The 12,289-nt window shown below is 43.0% G+C and overlaps 1 protein-coding gene across 2 annotated transcripts in view; it reads left to right on the top strand.

Annotated features, from left to right (window-relative positions):
- The window catches only part of LOC113417218 (alpha-2-macroglobulin-like protein 1), a 91,804-nt gene extending 80,873 nt beyond the window's left edge, over positions 1 to 10,931 (top strand). The window contains exons 34-37 of one of the 2 annotated variants that reach the window (XM_026675496.2): positions 5,956 to 6,024; positions 6,696 to 6,798; positions 8,144 to 8,185; positions 10,397 to 10,931. In XM_026675496.2, the coding sequence (XP_026531281.2) occupies positions 5,956 to 6,024; positions 6,696 to 6,798; positions 8,144 to 8,185; positions 10,397 to 10,422 (240 nt within the window). In that variant the 3' untranslated portion in view covers positions 10,423 to 10,931. Of the gene's footprint in view, positions 1 to 5,955; positions 6,025 to 6,695; positions 6,799 to 8,143; positions 8,198 to 10,396 lie in introns of both variants that reach the window. The other variant, XM_087957150.1, reaches the window with a different exon arrangement.
- The last annotated feature ends 1,358 nt before the right edge of the window (positions 10,932 to 12,289 follow it).

The raw sequence follows: 12,289 nt of genomic DNA, 5'->3' as shown, positions 1-12,289 counted from the left end.
TGGGCTGGTTGGCTGCACTGCTGCCTCTTGATTGGTTGATGGAGTTGATGTTGGTATAATGGGCTGTGTGATGGCCTTGTGAGTTTTGTTGTGGAGATATCCTGGATCTTGTGCTGTAATCTCCTGGATCGTTTGTTTTGTAGTGATCTTTTTTCCATTAGCCTCTCGTGTTTTAACGGCTTGGGTAATGGGTTGTGTGATGGGCTTGCGAGTTCTTTTGTTGTGGTATCCTGGGTGCTGCATTGTAATCTCCTGGGTCGTTTGTGTTTTGATCTCTTTTCCATTAGCCTCCTGTGTAGTAACGGCTTGGGTAATGGGTTGTGTGATGACCTTGTGAGATTTATTGCTGTGGTATCCTTGGTCTTGTGCTGTGATATCTTGGGTCATTTGCTGTGTTGCAACTTCTTGAGTTCTTGTGGTGTAATTTCCTGAGTTTTCTGATGTGATGTCCTGAGCGGGTGGCTGTGATGTAGCATTCTGGGTTTTAGTCTGGCTTCAAGTTTGGGGTCTGGGTCTGTGTTCTTGGTGTGTGTCAGATTGTTTGGTTTTGGGGACGGGGGGTGCGACAGCTGGCGCAGCAGCCGTGGTCTGTTTTCTGGATGGTGGTTGTCCTTCGCTTATACTATAGGATGGGCTTGGGCCTGGGTCTGATGAGGGGGATTGGTGGTGGTGTCCCGTGTTGTTTTGGGTCTGGTGTTGGTTTTTGTGGCTGGGACTCATTTATTGGTGAGGGCTAGCTTCCAGATGTCTGGTAGGTGGGAGGTATCGTTCCGTCTATTCATGTTATGGGGGTGTTTCTCTATCTCGATGGCTTCCCTGATTATTCTCTTCCTGGACCCAGGCTCAAGCCCATCCTATAAACGAAGGACAGAAGGGGTGGGAGGGGAATTAACATACTGGTTTTTGTTTCTCTAAACACACATCAAGATAAGGGGAGGGGTTCTAAACTCCCTTATGTATCCCTGTATGCCTGAGGGACCTCAGACTCTGCTTTGAACTCCTACATGAATTGTCTCATCTCAATAAAGGATTCCTTTTGATACGTTTGGTTCTCAGAAGTTCCTTCTTGCTAATTGAATGGGAAAAAGTTCTGTAGCCTGAAAGGTGTTATGGAAGACCAGGATGCTTCAATAGCAGCCTTCAGCTCTTCTGCATTGTTCGGTCTCATATCTCTCATCTTTCTCTTGGCAATGCCCCATAGATTCTCTATGGGGTTCAGGTCACGCGAGTTTGTTGGCCAATCAAGCACAGTAATCCCACAGTCGTTGAACCAGGTTTTGGCGCTTTTAGCAGTGTGGGCAGGTGCCAAGTCCTGCTGGAAAATGAAGTCAGCATCCCCATAAAGCTCGTCTGTGGAAGGAAGCATGAAGTGCTCCAAAATCTCCTGGTAGATGCCTGCGTTGACCCTGGACTTAATGAAGCACAGTGGACCAACACCAGCAGATGACATGGCTCCCCAAATCAACACAGACTCTGAAAATTTCACACTGGACTTCAAGCATCTTGCAGTGTGTGCCTCTCCTTTCTTCCTCCAGACTGTGGGTCCTTGGTTTCCAAATGAGATGCAAAAGTTGCTCTCATCAGAAAGGAGGACTTTGGACCACTGAGCAACAGACCAGTTCTGTTTTTCAGATGCTTCTGACATTGCTTGACAAGAGGAATACGGCATTTGAAGCCCATGTCCAGGATCCGTCTGTGTGCGGTAGCTCTTGATGCACTGACTCCAGCCTCAGTCCATTCCTTGTGAAAGTCCCTAACATTTTGGATGGCCTTTTCCTGGCAATCTTCTCCAGGCTGCAGTCATCCCTGCTGCTTGTGCAGCTTTTTCTTCCACACTTTTCCCTTCCACATAACTTTCTATTAATGTACTTTGATACAGCACTTTGGGAACATCCAACTTCATTTGCAATTACCTTTTGAGGCTTTCCCTCCTTATGGAGGGTGTCAATGATGGTTTTCTGCACAACTGTCAGGTCAGCAGTCTTTCCCATGATTGTGATTCCTACTGAACCTGACTGAGAGACCATTTAAAGGCTCAGGAACCCTTTGCAGGTGTTATGGCTTAATTAGCTGATTAGAGTGGGACACTTTGAGCCTAGAATATTGAACCTTTTCACAATATTCTAATTTTCTGAGATTGTGGATTTGGGGTTTTCATGAGCTGTAAGCCATCATCATCACAATTATGACACATCACGGCTTGAACTATCTTGCTTTGGATGTAATGAGTCTACCTCATATATTAGTTTCACCTTTTAAGTTGCATTACTGAAATAAATGAACTTTTGCATGATATTCTAATTTTTTGAGTTTCACCTGTACATATTACATATTGTTGGAAGAAATATATTTCTGGGATCAATTCCAAGTGGGGAAAAAAGACACTGGATTCATGGAAGTTGCTTGGAAAGGTTTAATGGTGGGCAGGACCACCATTAGGACCAGGACCAGGCCTTGGAGCTCCTGGGCAAAAAGGGAAGAGATGCTGAGAATCCTTGGTTTTATACCCTCTGTTGGGCCCCACCTTTGTGTTTCCTGTTCCTGTGTAAGAATTGTATCCCATTGGCTGTCACACTCCCAGGGGCAGGGGTCTTAGCTAACTTTGTAGGCTTTGTCTGGACCAGATGGCTTCACCTGAGTGCTGACTGATGCAATCTTCCCAGGTCAGGTGGTGATATGGGTAGAGGGCTTTGTTATGCAGAATACTCTGGCCGAGGCCTTAATGGCCCATTAACAAAGGTGGGAGGCTGAGTTTCTGCCTCTCTGCATTTCTACTTTCTTTTTAGGGAAAATATTCTGCCTTTTTAGTATATCCTAAAATATTTCATTTTCCTAGGAGGGGTGGGTTTTAACTCCCAACAATAGTATAGTGTGTGTAAAGGCAGACAACAAGATACATTATCTACTATATATACTGTATGTGTATGTACACACACACACAGCTCTTCCAAAACTATACACATTCAACCTCACTATGTTTGGAAAAACACACCCATAGTCCACTTTCTGCCACATATTTAACTGTAACTTCTGTACATTAGAACACTCCTTCAGATTTACTTCCCTATCCTGCACATGACCCTTAGACCCAGGAGATATCATGGATTGAGTAAAATGTGCTGAAACTCACTTAACAACTCTCTTGCTTAGCAACCAAAATTTTGGGTTCAATTGTGGTCATAAGTGAAGGACTATCTCTGCCTTCCTCTGCATGGCAGCCTTGTCCTAGTAAACTCCTCTGCCAATTTTCCTCTCTGTTAGAGGCACCAAAATAATCCAGATTCCAGATGATATAAGGTCTCCTGCTGGAGCAGGGGGTTGGACTAGATGGCCTCCAAGGTTCCTTCTAACTCTGCTGTTCTATGATTCTGTAAGGATCTCCTGCTGGAGCAGGGGGTTGGACTAGAACAGGGGTCTTCAAACTTGACAGCTTTAAGACTTGTGGACTTCCAACTCCCAGAATTCCTCCTCCAGTCATGTTAGCTCAGGAATTCTGGGAGTTGAAGTCCACAAGTCTTAAACTTGCCAAGTTTGAAGACCCTTGGACTAGAAGATGACATCCGAGATCCTTTCCAGCCCTAGATTGCTGCGCTGTTTCAAAGAGTCTTCTGAAGCCAGGGTTTGTGTCCTTCCTTCCTCTCCTGTTTTCTCTCTCTCCCTCCCTCCCTCCTTCCATGTATCTATCTATCCATCTATTCATTCATATATCTCATTCACTTTCTCCTCCCTCCCTCCCTTTCTTTCCCTCCCTTCCCTCCCGTCTTTCTTTGTCTATCCCTTTCTTCCTTTTTCTCTTTTCTTTCTTTCCCTTTTCTCTTTCTTTTCTTTCTTTTCTCTTCTCTTTTCTCTCCCTCTTTCTCTTTCTCTCTCTTTCCCTCTCTTTCTCTCTCTCTCTTTTCCCCTCTTTCTGCTTCTCAACCAAAATTTTCTATCCCTTCCCTTCCTCCTTCCCGCTCATAAGTGAAGGACTATCTCTGCCTTCCTCTGCAGGCAGCCTTGTCCTAGTAAACTCCTCTGCCAATTTTCCTCTCTGTTAGAGGCACCAAAATAATCCAGATTCCAGATGATATAAGGTCTCCTGCTGGAGCAGGGGTTGGACACACATGGCAAGGTTCCTTCTAACTCTGCTGTTCTATGATTCTGCCTAAGCTCCTGCTGCGAGCAGTGGGTTGGACTAGAACAGGGGTCTTCAAACTTGAGCTTTAAGACTTCTTGGACCTCCAACTCCCAGAATTCCTCCTCCAGTCATGTTAGCTCAGGAATTCTGGGAGTTGAAGTCCACAAGTCTTAAACTTGCCAAGTTTGAAGACCCTTGGACTAGAAGATGACATCCGAGATCCTTTCCAGCCCTAGATTGCTGTGCTGTTTCAAAGAGTCTTCTGAAGCCAGGGTTTGTGTCCTTCCTTCCTCTCCTTTTTTTCTCTCTCTCCCTCCCTCCCTCCTTCCATGTATCTATCTATCCATCTATTCATTCATATATCTCATTCACTTTCTCCTCCCTCCCTCCCTTTCTTTCCCTCCCTTCCCTCCCGTCTTTCTTTGTCTATCCCTTTCTTCCTTTTTCTCTTTTTCTTTCTTTCCCTTTTCTCTTTCTTTTCTTTCTTTTCTCTTCTCTTCTCTCCCCCTCTCTCTTTCTCTCTGTCTCTCTCTTTCCCTCTTTTTCTCTCTCTCTCTTTTCCCCTCTTTCTGTTTCCCTCTTTCTCTCTCTTTCTATCCCTTCCCTTCCTCCTTCCCGCTCTCCTTCTAAAGTTAGGAGAGGAGACCCACCTGAAACAAACACACACACACACACACACACACGCTTCCAAGCGCCTGCTTCCAAGCGCGGCAGTGTCACTTATTACGAGGGTTCTTCCTGGCCAGTCTCCGGTCCCACATTGCCCAAAAAAGCTGGCAGGCAAGGCATCCGGGTCCAATAAAGGGGCTGTGGGCGGGACTTCCTCCCCTCCCGCTTTTGGGGCTGGGAAACTCAAGCGAGGGTTGTGCTGCAGCCTGCCTCCCCCACCAGCAGCTCTGGGCTAGGCACCTTGGGTTTGGCTTTTCCGACTGCCTGAAACCTTACCTTCCTCCCACACTGAAAAAAAGATGCAGCGGCTATAGGCTTCTTGCAGCGGCTTTGCTCCACTTCTCCAATGCGCTGCCGCAGCTGAATTCTAGACACCGGCCACACAGGTCCACTCCATTGAGCCCTCTGTACTGGATGGACTTGCCCAAGCACGTCTGAGCGGAGTGGTGCAGCACTCCGAAAGAGGTGGCTGGAGACCGAAAGAGTTGCCTCCAGCTGCCCTCTTTTCAGCGTAACTGGCTGGCTGCTCTCCTCCTTCTCTGCCTGTTTGTTCTGTATGGCCAAGGAGAGGAGAGAAGCTGGCTGGTTGTGGGAGGCTTCTTGCATTGAAAAGGGGCGGCTGGACATGTGGCCACCTACTGGCTGGCAGGGCCAGGCTGGGCTGGAAGAGGAGCATCCACTGGGAGAAGGAAGAAAGCATGCTCCGGGAGGGCGGGCAGGTGGGCTTATGTCCTGGGGCTGCTGCACATACGCACTGCATGTGTAACGGCTGCACATGCAGTACGCATGTGCAGCAGCTGCAGGACATCTGACCGAGCTGCACTGTGGCCGCCACGTGGTAGGAAAAGCTAGGAGAGCGACCGGGGCAAGTGAGCAACCGGGCGACTGGGTCGGGGCATGGCCAGCCAGTGGTCGCCACCAGTTCGGTGACCCACACCAAATCACCGCTACCGGTTCGCCCAAATCGGTTAAAAATTAATTCAAGTGATTGAATCAAATCACTATTAGCTTTGTCCTCACCTACCGAATTCTTTGCCTTGGTCCTGTTCACCTGTCGCCCACTCAAAAACCAAAAGTGGTTCTTGGCCTGAAAATATTACATATCCTGAATTGAGGCTGTCTCAGTGTTCATTAACAGCAATATTTTTTTCTTTACTATATTCTGATAGCTGCTAGAGAAACCATTGGTTAAAAAGGTGGAATTTGATCCTGAGAAGATCAGCATTTACCTGGATCAGGTGAGAACTAAAGTTGATAAACAACTAATTCCCACAACACTATCAAACTATCTAGAAAGACGGTAGTGCCATCATTATTCTCATCTTCCCTATTACCTATCTTCATATGACTATAACTTTGTTGCTTGTATCCTACCATTTATATTTTTTACTTAGTATCCTAGTATGATTTATGTTGATTGCTTATTTAGTATCCATGACTATCACTAAGTTTGTATCTAATGTTTTATGATGAATGTATTTTTACAATGACTATGACAATGATCTGTCACTATTATTGTATGTACACAGAGAGCTTATGCACCGGAGACATATGTATGTCTAATCACATTTGGCCAATAAAGAATTCTAATCCTATGATTAGAAATGGAGAAATGGAGAAAGCATTCTGGAGTATTCATTCAAGTGATAGCCCATGTGGGAATGAAGGAAAGCTAGCATGGATCTAGGATACTATGTGTAGAAATAATGGCTAAGGAGCAGCTGAATTTAATTGGAGTCCCCTTCCTCATTTTTACTTACTATTTTACTAGAATTAGAACTTTGTGGAGCTCAGACCTTGTCTGCTATGTTTAATGTTTCTAATGCAAACATTATGTTACTAATACATTGTTTTTATTCCCTAGTGGATCAACATAATTTTTTCATTGTTTTCTCCTTTTCTATTTCAGTTGGATAATAATGTTCAAAAGTATAGCTTTGTTGTGGAGCAGGAAACAAATGTGTGGGATCTGAAGGCAGCCATAGTGAAAGTTTATGATTACTATTATCCAGGTAAGTGTTTCAGTGGTAAAAGAAATGGGTTTAATTTATCAACAAAGGTTGATGAACAGTGCCACAATTCTGATTATGACCCAGATTGTATTCCAGTCCTTTTGTACCTCTCCTTACTGACTATGTGAACACTGTATTCTGATGAACACTTATCAATGTGTGTAAACCATGTATTAACATTTATCACAATAAATTATCCATCCCCTTCTGAATTAATTTGATTTAACAGTAATGAGACCCAATTGGCATCCTTTCAGCAAAGGAACTACTGAAAGAAGCATAGTGGAAACCATAGTTTTTATACAGCTAGAAAGGACTAAAAATGGAAAAATGGAGACTCTTCTGTAAGTGAATAGCAGGCTCTACAAATGTTTTGACAAAATAACATTTCTGAGATAATGATTTAAGTGACCTAAGTGATGGCCTACTCATAAGGACTATTACAAAATAATTTAAATATTTAATAATATAAATGTAAGCCAAGGCATACTAATATGATTAAGAGAAGTTTAAGTCATGTCTGTTAAGCATGACCCTTCCAAGCATTGTGTAATTTCTGATACTGTACTGGTAATTTTCCCTTCAGAGACTGTAGGAAAACAAAGTAGGAATCAGATCTCTTTAACTTGTAGGGAAAATATTGGGTAAAGTGGATATATAATAAGAATTGTAATTTTCCCTAAAGATGGGAAGAGAGACACATCACCAAAAGCAATTAAAAGCTAATAGACTGCATATCTGGTGCAATATTTCTACAGCAAAAGGGGAGTTGCAATAGGATAGGCTATGGGAAAAATGAAAAGGGCTTTAAAATAAGAAACGCTACATTAATCACTGGTCTATTGAGAGCAATGTTTAAACAAACAGTCACGTTGGGCAATTCCTATTTTATCTTAGGCTTCTCAGAAATTCATTAGGCGACTGTGATGAATGAAGTTGAAAGACAGGATAAAAGCTTGAGACTGATAGGAATCTCCTCAGGAATATCTGTTTGTTCTGAATGAGTTTTGGTCCTCAGAATCTGATAAAATATATCTGTAGGAAAGAAAGGAATTTGCTGATGATCCTTTATGTGATATCTTTGAGGAATCTGGGATGAATAAAATGCTGGTTAGAATCAAAGATTTGGCTGGGCCACTTGGATACTTAAGCCCAACCACTGCTCAGTGTGGGGATCCAAATTAAAGGCAGACTTAATTGTTGCTGGTATCTGCAATATTTGAGAATGTACTTGAATGTGTGACCCACCAAGTACTAAAGAACTTCAAACCCCATGGAGATTTGGGGAGGGTGATTTGGGAGCTCATTCACTTATTATTTTCTCTTTTCTTTCACATGAACATAGGAGACAAATTGATTACTGAATACAATGCTCCTTGCAGTGCAGGTAAGGATGTAGGTAATACAGTTGTTCTTGGGCCCTTTTTTACACAGCATAAGAAGAATTGAACTTATAACAATAACTAAAATATATTATTATGTCAGACTTTGCAGCAATCCAAGAAGCACACAAGTAAATAATTCAGCAGGATTCATTTTTAGAAGAAACACAGAAGCTATATAACCACAGAGGCAATATTGCAAGGACAAAGCAACTCTTATACACAGATCAGTCAAGCTAAGCCATGCCCAGGCTCTGAGCTGTCTGGGTCACCAAACAGTCCCCATTAGCTGACTTGTTACCATGTCTATTCAAATTCATGAATTCTTATACACTGACATATTAGCTAGTATACTTAGATTTCTTTCTAATTAGATGAGGGAATAGAAGGGAAACTCATCAAATTTGCAGATGACACTAGACAGGCAAGAATAGCCAACACTCCAGAAGACAAGCTCAGGATCCAAAAAGATCTTGACAAACTTGAACAATGGACCCTATCCAACAAAATGAATTTTAACATTTATGCAGGGTAAATCAAAGGTGTAAGTACAGATTAGGCGAGACCTGACTCAAAAACAGTAACTGTAAGAGGGACCTTGGAGTCCTAGTGGATGATCACTTGAACATGAGCAGCAGCAAAAAAAAAAAGCGAATACAATCCTGGGTTGTATAAATAGAGGTACGGAATCAAGATCACGTGAAGTACTAGTACCATTTTATAAAACCCTAGTAAGACCATACCTATAATACTGCAACCAATTTTGGTCACCATGCTACAAAAAAGATGTTGAGACTTAGGAAACAATTCAGAGAAAAGCAACTAAGATGATCAAAGGCCTGGAGACTAAAACCAGAGGTTGTATTTAGCAGATTCTGACCAGTTCTGGTGAACCGGTAGCGGAAATTTTGAGTAGTTCGGAGAACCGGCAAATACTACCTCTGACTGGAGATTTTACAGTCTCCTTCCCCTGCCAGGCCCATCAAGCCATGCCCACAGAACCAGTAGTAAAAAAATTTGAATCCCATCACTGACTAAAACATATGAAGAATGGCTGCAGGATTTAGGTTTGCTAGTCTAAAGAAAAGAAATATTAGAGGTGACATGATAGCAGTATTCCAATATTTGAGAGACTGCCACAAAAAAGAGGGGGTCAAATTATTCTCCAAAGCATCAGAGAGCAGGACAAGAAACACTGGTTGGAAACTAACTAGAGAGAGGCGCAACATGGAATTAAGGAGAAAGTTCCTAATAGTGAGGACAATTAACCAGTGGAATACTTTACCTTCAGAAATCATGGGCGCTCCATCACTAGGGGTTTTTAATAAGAAACTAGACAGCCATTTATCTGAAATAGCATAGGTTCTCCTGCTTGAGCAGAGGGGTGGACTAGAAGACCTCCAAAGTCCCTTCCAGCTCTATTCTGTTCTGTTCTATTCTATTCTAATTATTGGTTTTCTTGCTATATAATGAGAAATGTGGATAAGATGCAGTGCCATCTTTGTACTGCTACTACAGTATATTAGAAGTCCTTTCAATCTGTGTCTTATGTTTTTAATCATAAATGCAAGAGAGACTCCATAGAACAGGGATGCTTTTGGAAATGTTTACACCTGCATGAATGTCTCTCAGGTGTTGCTGCTCTGACAGATCTTGGGGTAACAATTTATATTTGTGAAAATATTTGCAGTGGGAGTCAATGACAATTGGCCATGACCAACATACCATAGGATAACTTGCTGCAGGACAAGAGTTACACTAATTAAAAAAATGGTGGAATAGAATAATTAAAAAAGGATGCAAAAGGAGGGACAGAATGAAATGTGAATAACATTTTTTTTAAAAAAATATTTATTTTAAATAATTAAATTGATAATTAAATTGCAGCAACTTGGCCATGGCAAGTTGTCCCATAGCAAGTTGCCCGTGGTGAGTTGGTGGTGGTGAGTTGGCCACAGTGAGTCGGCTACGGCAAGTTGTCCCATTCCCTTCAGCTGGGATTCAAGAACAAGGATGCCAGTAGTTCATCTTTAATTGTTCTTCTGTGTATCTGTTTGGTATAAAGGAACAGTTGTGATTAAAAAAGAGAGTATATGTATACTTTCTGATTGCTTGATTTGGCCCAAAGCTATTGCAGATATGAGAATAAGTATCTTTGGGGAGAGGATATCATTCTGCACAGTTATTGTGTCTTATTTTCTTTTTATATCTCACAGAGACAACAAAAGAAGATCACAACTAATGGTCTGTTAAGGGAACACTGGAAGTGCTGGAGTAGATCTTCCATCTTTGTAATTGTTGCTTTTGAAGTAAACATGTCAGATCCCTAAAGTGATACTGCCATTCAACTGGGGAAAGGGGGGGGGACCCCAAGTATATTTCTTTATTCTTACTTTTGACAACTGTTAGTTTATAATCTTTATCCTGGCACCTAAGTGCCTTGAGATTTTCTCATCTTTAGGGGAATGTATAAAGGGGGAGGGCCATGTGGGTTGTTTCACTCTGAAAGCCGGCAGAAGATGACCCTGAGAATGCTTGTTTATCTAGTTCTCAGGATGGCCGTTACAATAACATATTGTATTGCAACATGTAATATAACATATACTGTGGATTGGCTGAGTCTACATTGGGTTGAAGGGAGGGTTCTCTAATGCCTTAATTCTAACTGTATTGCCTAAGGGAATTCAGAGTCTGCTTTGCTTTTGTTCTGCTATCACTTTTGCTCAATAAAAGGTTCCTTTTGAATACCAAGTTTCAAGAGTTTTTACTTTCTTGAGTAAGGAGGAGAGACAGAGCCTTACATAAAGCAGACTCTGCAAAAGTGGTCAACCCAGAGAAGCAAACTTTCGCCCAACTGTGGGGATCCTGCAAATCATGTCTGAACAAAGCAGCAAGCAGGGAGAGGCTGAATGCTGTGGAGAAATGTCTACAACCACCCAGCCAGATGCCTGCTCTCTGTACCCCATTGGAGAGGTAAAAGCGACCCTGGAAGATCCCCAAAAGCCCCACTGGTCGATTGGAATCGGGAAGAAAGACAACTGGTACAGGAGAACCAGAGGTGTCACCCTCACCCGCAACAGGGTGGAAACTAGAACTGGAAGCCCTCTCCAACTAAGAGGAACTGGCCAAAGAACCACTGAGGGAAGATCATTTGAAGAGAGACATCACGCGATTGGTGATGGAAACCCTGGAGGACCTCAACATCTGAAGGGAGTTGGACTGGCAACAGAGGGGGGGGAGGCAAAATGGCAGCAGCAGCAGCTGCCAGAGCTGCCACCCCAGATTTGGGAACAGCCAACCAAGCTGACGCAACCGCGGCAGCAGCCAGAGGGCGAGCAAACCTCCCTCGCATGGCATGAGCACCGGCGAACATCCTGGGCCAGCCCCGAGCCCCACAGCTGGAGAGAAAGACCCTGTCAGTGTGTGCTCCCTTCAAGATCCAAGAAAGAAATACTCAGACTCCATGGGTTAGAGCAAAGTTATCCTTTTACTGGAAATTAAAGTGGAAGCTACAGATTTAATTCCGAAACTGAGGAATTGGCACGCAGATCACATATACAAAGGAATGGAATTGTTCCCACCCCCCAAAGTCCAAATGACTCTTCCAATTAAAAGTACTGAATACGATCATGTGGCCATCTTCAGGTGGTGATGAGGCTTCTGTCCGTTGACCTTGATATATTTTGATAAAAGTTCGCAGCTGCGCAAAGGGGATAGAAGCTAGCCAAGAAATGGAAAGTTAAAAACAGAAATTCATACCCCCCTCCCCTTGCTACCCACAGCAAAGGAATGCAAAACACCTCCAGCTTTCTTCCCCTCCAAGTTCCCCCCTCCCTCCGTTGCTAATGACAGCCGAAAGAAACAGTATAGCATAGCAGCAGAGAAGATGCAATAGTTAGGATGCAGAAGATATAAGAGAAGATATAAGATGTGGAAGATATCTTGAGGCTGACATTCGGACCCCCTAGAAGAAGGACATTAGTCCCTGTAAGAGAAAATAGCATAAACATATGTTAACGTTTGCATACACTTCTATGGTTTCTCAGGATATTTGGCATAAAAGTTATTGAGCAGTTCAGGAGCCCTAATGTCTTTCTCATTCACCCACT

This window comes from Notechis scutatus, chromosome 2 (genome assembly GCF_049901735.1).
Source record: "Notechis scutatus isolate UNSWTSFEM ecotype Mainland chromosome 2, rNotScu1.2, whole genome shotgun sequence".
Taxonomy (NCBI): Eukaryota; Metazoa; Chordata; class Lepidosauria; order Squamata; family Elapidae; genus Notechis; species Notechis scutatus.
Note: the sequence above shows the minus strand (reverse complement) of the source record. Positions and strands in the feature narration are given on the sequence as shown.